Source organism: Strigops habroptila, chromosome 12 (assembly GCF_004027225.2).
Source record: "Strigops habroptila isolate Jane chromosome 12, bStrHab1.2.pri, whole genome shotgun sequence".
Classification (NCBI taxonomy): Eukaryota; Metazoa; Chordata; class Aves; order Psittaciformes; family Psittacidae; genus Strigops; species Strigops habroptila.
The window spans coordinates 24,168,995-24,175,085 of NC_044288.2; the positions used below are offsets into that span (position 1 = coordinate 24,168,995).

The 6,091-nt window shown below is 42.2% G+C and overlaps 1 protein-coding gene across 2 annotated transcripts; it reads right to left on the reverse strand.

The window, feature by feature from the left end:
• Window positions 1-2,186: 2,186 nt before the first annotated feature.
• Window positions 2,187-5,881, reverse strand: FOXI1 (forkhead box I1). 2 transcript variants are annotated; one of them, XM_030503654.1, is made up of 2 exons: window positions 5,162-5,880; window positions 2,187-4,149 (listed from the first exon to the last, which is right to left on the reverse strand). In XM_030503654.1, exons 1-2 carry the CDS (start codon window positions 5,733-5,735, stop codon window positions 3,596-3,598), a joined length of 1,128 nt encoding a protein of 375 aa, XP_030359514.1. In that variant the 5' UTR covers window positions 5,736-5,880; the 3' UTR covers window positions 2,187-3,595. The 2 variants fall into 2 exon arrangements, with proteins under 2 accessions (XP_030359514.1, XP_030359516.1); XM_030503656.1 differs by having other exon boundaries at window positions 3,596-3,839; window positions 5,128-5,881.
• Between the last annotated feature and the right edge of the window lie 210 nt (window positions 5,882-6,091).

Genomic DNA, 6,091 nt, shown 5'->3' on the forward strand with positions numbered 1-6,091 from the left:
TTGTAACTTATGACTCTGGCTGTTTTGTGAGTATGCTGCCCTGCTTGCTGACTGCACATCTCATCTGTTTCAGTCTACTATGGCAATCCTACTTGCCCATAATAATATTTAAATCATTCACGTTCCCACTTCATCTGGAACCAAACTAGGCAAACCTACTGGGGGAAGTTCATAATTTTCCTCACCTGGGAATTTTTTCACATGAAGCAATAAAGAAACTATTGACACTTCTAAACTCTGAAGAATTCATGAAGTATCCCATCATGAGAGAAAGGTTAGTGCATTGTAATTGGGAACGTATCTGCCAAAGTACCCACTGCTATTTATTGGAGAAGTAAATGCTGGCAGGACTGGAATGTGATTTTCCTTTACAGATACCTGCACCACACCTCTTGGTGTCATCTTTGAAGAAAGAGTAACATTTAACCTCTCACCAACTTATCATCTGGAAAGTCAGGCATTCCAGAATCTTACAGTTCCATACAATTCTTTAAGCTTTGTGGTCTAGCTTTACTCTTCTTCCACTTTGTAACAGTCTTAGGTGTTTGCTTTAAAAGACAGGTATGAATGAGCATGAATCAGTAAATATGTTTGTAAATCAGACTATAGGTCTGTAATGTTCTAAATGTATTTTAGTTACAGGTCCTAGTTTAACAGCTTCTTTAATGTCGTACTTAAAAACAACAACAAAATCCCACCCTTAAAAACCAGATGCTTTTCCCTCCAAAAGCGATATGTTTACCATAGCGGTAAATACACGAATAGTATTACCTTTGACAGAGTAGTGCTGCTGCTCATGTAAGAACAGTAGTTAAGTTTCCCTGCAGGTGCTAGACTAATGTGCAGCAACTCCAGGAACATATCAATATTGCTGGTTATCAAAACCAATTCTCTCTGGAAAACACAAAAATAGAGCTGAAGAACAGTGCTCCTAATGTGTTTTGTTACAAAGTAGTTCTGATTTGAGAAGAAATGGCATGCAATCATCTTTCCACTCCTCCTTCAACAGCAGCTTCATCAACTGAGCTGATGTGTTCGGTTAGCTGAAAGGTTGCAGGAGCCAGTTAATCTCTCTGGTCAGGAAAGCACTGGAAAACATACCTTTGTCTGTGAAGAACTAGCACATCAGCACCACTTCCTCATTGTGCATAAGCTGAAGGTGGTATTTGATTGGCAGCACCTGGGAAGCAACGTGGCACAAGCCCTTGTCCCTTTTCATACCTGTATGGATTTCCTTTTATTATTTGGGACTGGGAACTCAGAGAGTCAAACAAAATGCTGAGTGACAAAGGAGTTGCTTTTTACCTTCTGCTGTCTTTTAGCAACATCATTCTTCTTAGCATACTTTGCATGTTATTTTTCCCTACACTCTGTTCTGTAAGTCCATAATGGAATATTTTCCATTTCAGCACTGGAGAAATCAATTTTCTCTCAGTTTTGTGAACCATATACCCCACAAGAACTATATTTCTGGGCAATTTGTTGTATGTCTGCTGAATCCAAGGCATAATAGCACTGACTGAGTGTACTTCACAATTGCCACATGAGCAAGTCTCTCTGCTGCCAGCTGCTGCGTTGCAGGGCATATTATGGCCCACCTACTGGGCTGAGATACTTGGAAGGGCTGTAAAATTCTGAGAGCAGGAGTTACAGCTCATGCCTCAGCACGTGCCTGACTTCAGAGAAAGTTATAGTCACAGCAGAAGGACACAACCAGAAGGTCATTTTATTCTTTTGTTAGGCAGGAATGTTAGCAGTGTAGGTAGGTTTCAACTCCCAAGTGAGAACTTACCATAGTGGGTACAAAACTATGAATAGTCAGGGCAGCCTTGATATTGAAAATGTTTAAACATAAAAATAATAAATAAGAATGCAGAAAAGATTGCAGTCACATCTGCCAATTGGCGGGTGAAAATACAGTCTGGTTTCTGAAGGTTTAAGTAATCAGCACCACTCAGCTCCAGCAGGGAAATGGACATGGTTTTTATTTAATGATAGTATTTTGCATAATAGCAGCCAATTCTGTTCCTCCGGCATGCAGATTTGATTGCGTAGACATACACTATCTCAGTCTCTGACCTTCTGTGACTATTAGACTGCTCTTTCCTCAGGCAAATTGCTGAAGTCAAACTATTAAGGAGACTTTTAAAGACGTGAGTAGTATAGTACACACACACACACAGAGGTACACTCTCTTCTGTACAAACGCTTTATTAAAAATGCTTCTGGGGTGGTCCGTAACAAAACTATACCCATGTAAAGTAAAAAAAATCAAGGCAAAATGGTATCTGTTGCAATGCGTTATTATGTTTTCTATCATTCCAGAAGTCTGGTGAGTGCCCAGATGTGAACAACTAAACTTGCTGTCTATGTATGCTGCAGGCTATCCAGTTTGAGATCTCACCCTACGTAAATGTGGAACTTGATTCAAGTGTTGGTTTGAAAAAACTTCATATCTATTTTGAAATTTTGTTTGTGACTAGAGTGTAGGAAAAATAAGCATTATTTCTAATATTTACACAAGGACAAACAGCATGGACTTTGACAAAACAGAACAAAAATACAGCACAGGCACTTTTTACAATATCTGCAACTGGTACTTTGAAAGATCCAGCCTTTGGAATTGAAACTCAGAGACAGTTAAACTTTCCACTTCCCTTTTCTTCTTCCCTCTCTGCTCCCACCCCCCCCCCCAATATTCAAATTCTTTACTCAGTAGAAATTACTCAGGTAGAATGTTAAGATAGAATAAATGTGTTCTCTTCTTAGAAAACACGTGTATTTTATATGTATATTCAGGACAGCTCCTGTTTTTCCTATGTGAAGACATTTGCATGCAGAAGGCAGTAAAAAAAAAAGACCCTGTTATTAGAATTGAAAACACTTTGGAAACATGAAGATCTGACTGCAGCAGCAGGCAATTCCACTCTACTTTGTTATGCTCCCCTTCAGTTTCAAAGTGACTGTTGTGTCCATGAGAATGCTAGCTTGCTTCACAGCCATGGTCCCTGTGGGGCTGAAAGGGGATCACAATTTAGACAGTGTATGCACTACTTTGAGAGAAAACCAAAGAGAGCACTCACCGTTCAAGGGTTAGTTGTTACTCACTCTACAGTAGTTTTTATTACAGATCCTTCAGTGTCTCAGGACAGCTTTGGCCAAATAAGAACTTGCTAGGCATGTCTAGTACAGCCAGCCTACACTAGCAAGAGAGGGTATTTAAAGATGTAACAACATTTCTATTAGTACTTTAAAAAGTGTAGCAATATTAGTGCCATGCCAGAGAAAGTTTCATGCCGAAGGCAAACAGTAGCTTCTCAAGGATGTCTCTAGAGGACCATGGCTGGGCAGCAAGACAAGCACAGTCTCTCAGAACTCTTCACTACCCTTGGTGTTATGATCCCTGATTTTCTATGTGGAGCTGCTGCATGTGGGGTGTTTGTGATTTGAATAAGTATAATGGGTAACAAGTTTGCAGCTGTCAGAACGTAGGATGCAGTGTGGGTCCCAGAGACAACAGGCTAACGCTAATCATCTGCCCACAGATCATTTCCTCTCATAAATAGCTATACTTAAGTGTCTCAGAATCCTTCATTTAAACCTCTGTTCCTTCCCTGGAATACAGTGTGTTGTTTGTGCTGATACTGCTGTAAAAATGAGTGTTAAACTGGTTGAGCACAGAGTTGCTATGGCCAAAGTGGCTAGAAGGCATAGAATTGGACCACTCTCCCACACCATGGCTGGGGATATTGGAGAGTGGAGAGTAGGAATTAAAGCCTACCATATTCTGACCCATTTTGTCAATGGGTTCAGAGTTGAGTCCCAAAGACACCATGCGGCTCCCTGAGTTAGAGCCGTTAACATACGCAGTCATACTGGAGAGGAAGTTACTGAGGCATGGGCTGCTGGAAGCTGGAGGTGGAGATCCTTTCTCAGGTGAACTGTCAGTCCCAGGTGATGTGTTTTCCAAGATATCCTGATGCTCTACAGCTTTGGGGCTGCCAGTCAGGCCACTGTCCTCTGATTTCTCAGATGCAAGAGCGGCAGCACTAGCCCCAATGTCAGACTTCCTTTTCCTCTTCCTGCGAAAGTTTCCATTGTCAAACATCTTTTCACAGTTCGGGTCCAGAGTCCAGTAGTTCCCTTTTCCTGTCAAAGGGGAAAAAAAGGCATATTCTTAGCTTGAAAATATGCACAGACAGAAAAGATCAGTTATTTAGAGCTTTAGAATGTTTCATTTAAGAGAAACAGAACAATTGCATGAGCAAAAACCATAGGCATTTTTTAATCACACAAAAGCAGAAATCTGTTGAATTCAGAAAAAAAGTGTAATGTTTTGGGCTGTGTACTTTAGCCCTGACTCTTCACATACATAAACTACAAGTGGAGCCATGGAGAGGTGTTTTTTCTTGGTTTGTTTCCTTGGTGAGGGAAGGAGATTTTCATTATGTAGCTGGTCCTCTGAATTTACAGCAGAGAGTAACGTAGCCCCATACTGGCTGCTCCTCCAGGTAGGATAGGTCTCTAACGAGAGAGAACCACATTTTTTGCCTTCCGAGGCAGCATAATTGAATGTTTTTTAAATGTTCCCTGTGGTTCTTAACAGCTATTGATAGAAAACAATAAATAAAGGAATGGTCTGACAGCATAGTAGCCAAGGGGTTGGAAACAGCAGAGTTGTGATTCCAAGCAAAAACTATTTGAAACAAACAAAATAAAAGCAGCCTGCTCGCCTCTTGAGAGTTGTTGTTGACTCCCTAAAGCAACACAAATCTGAGTTTGCCTTATCCCCTTTCCATTAACTCCCAGTTCAGTTTGACATAAGCCATATGCATTACACTGAATGGGTTTTGAATGTGACTTGCTCCATTAGACTGCTCCTGTGCTTCCTGAGCCTCTGCTCAGGACATTGATCAGTTCTCAGGAAGACCTGGAGCAGTAAAGAATCCCCTTTCCTACAGAGGTTTAATAGCCACACTGATTCAGACCTCAACTATGCCTTCTAGTTCAGACCTATGAAAATAGAACTACTGTGTGTATGTCCCATATCTAGGCTCTTATGTCTCTTTATAATGCATTAGGCATTTTTAGATTAATCGAATTCAGTTTTGGGGGGGAAGGGGGAACAGGAGGGAGGGGGAAGAGGTGGAGAGAGCGCTACCTGGATCATCTTCGTCTCGGGGCACCTTCTTGAAGCAGTCGTTGAGAGACAAGTTGTGTCGTATGGAGTTCTGCCAGCCAGCCTTGCTTTTGTTATAAAAGGGGAAGTTGTCAGCCACATACTGGTAGATCTGACTGAGAGTCAGCCTCTTTTCAGGTGCTCCATGGATAGCCATGGCGATAAGTGCAGAGTAGGAGTAAGGTGGTCTAACCAACTTCATAAGCTCTTCTTGGGATGGGAGAGGAAGCCAGCCAAGGTCAGTCCCTCCCAAGCCGTGCACGTTAGGCAAGAGCTGCCTTTGCATCCCATAAGACTGAGGAATGAAGGGGCTGGCATTGGATCCTGGGAGATACGGTGGTGGGGTAATGGAAGGTCCATTTAGCCAGAGGTAAGGATTGGGAGTGGCGTTGTAATCCGTCGTCTCAAAGGTGTTTGGTCGTTGTGGACTAGGGATGTTCTGTGGATGGAAAAAGTTCTCATAGTAGATACTCATCTCTGGAGGTTCTTGACCAATATTTGGGAACTGTGGGCTGCAGCGCGGTGGCGAGTGCGTTTGTGGATCAAAGAAGCTCATGCTCTAAGCCAGCAGCTGATAAGTTATGACACGCCTGTGTTAGTGCTCCCTTCCCAAGACAGGTGCATCACCTGTGCCCTTCCCTACCTACTTATGCACCTGTAAATGCTTCAGCCTGTGTGCAGGCTCCACCCCACAGCCCTGAGTGGCTGCAGATGAGGACGATATCCTTTTTGGAATGCTGGCAGTCCCAGCTAGTCATTGATGTCACATCAACCAAACGAGAAAGTTACAACTGTTTATCTTCTTAAATGAATGAAGGAAATTTCCACTAATGTGGTGCACGTAAGGAAAGAGTAAGGTGCCTTGAAGTTAAAACTCCTCATCAGAGATCCTCCTCTTTCTACCTTTCACAA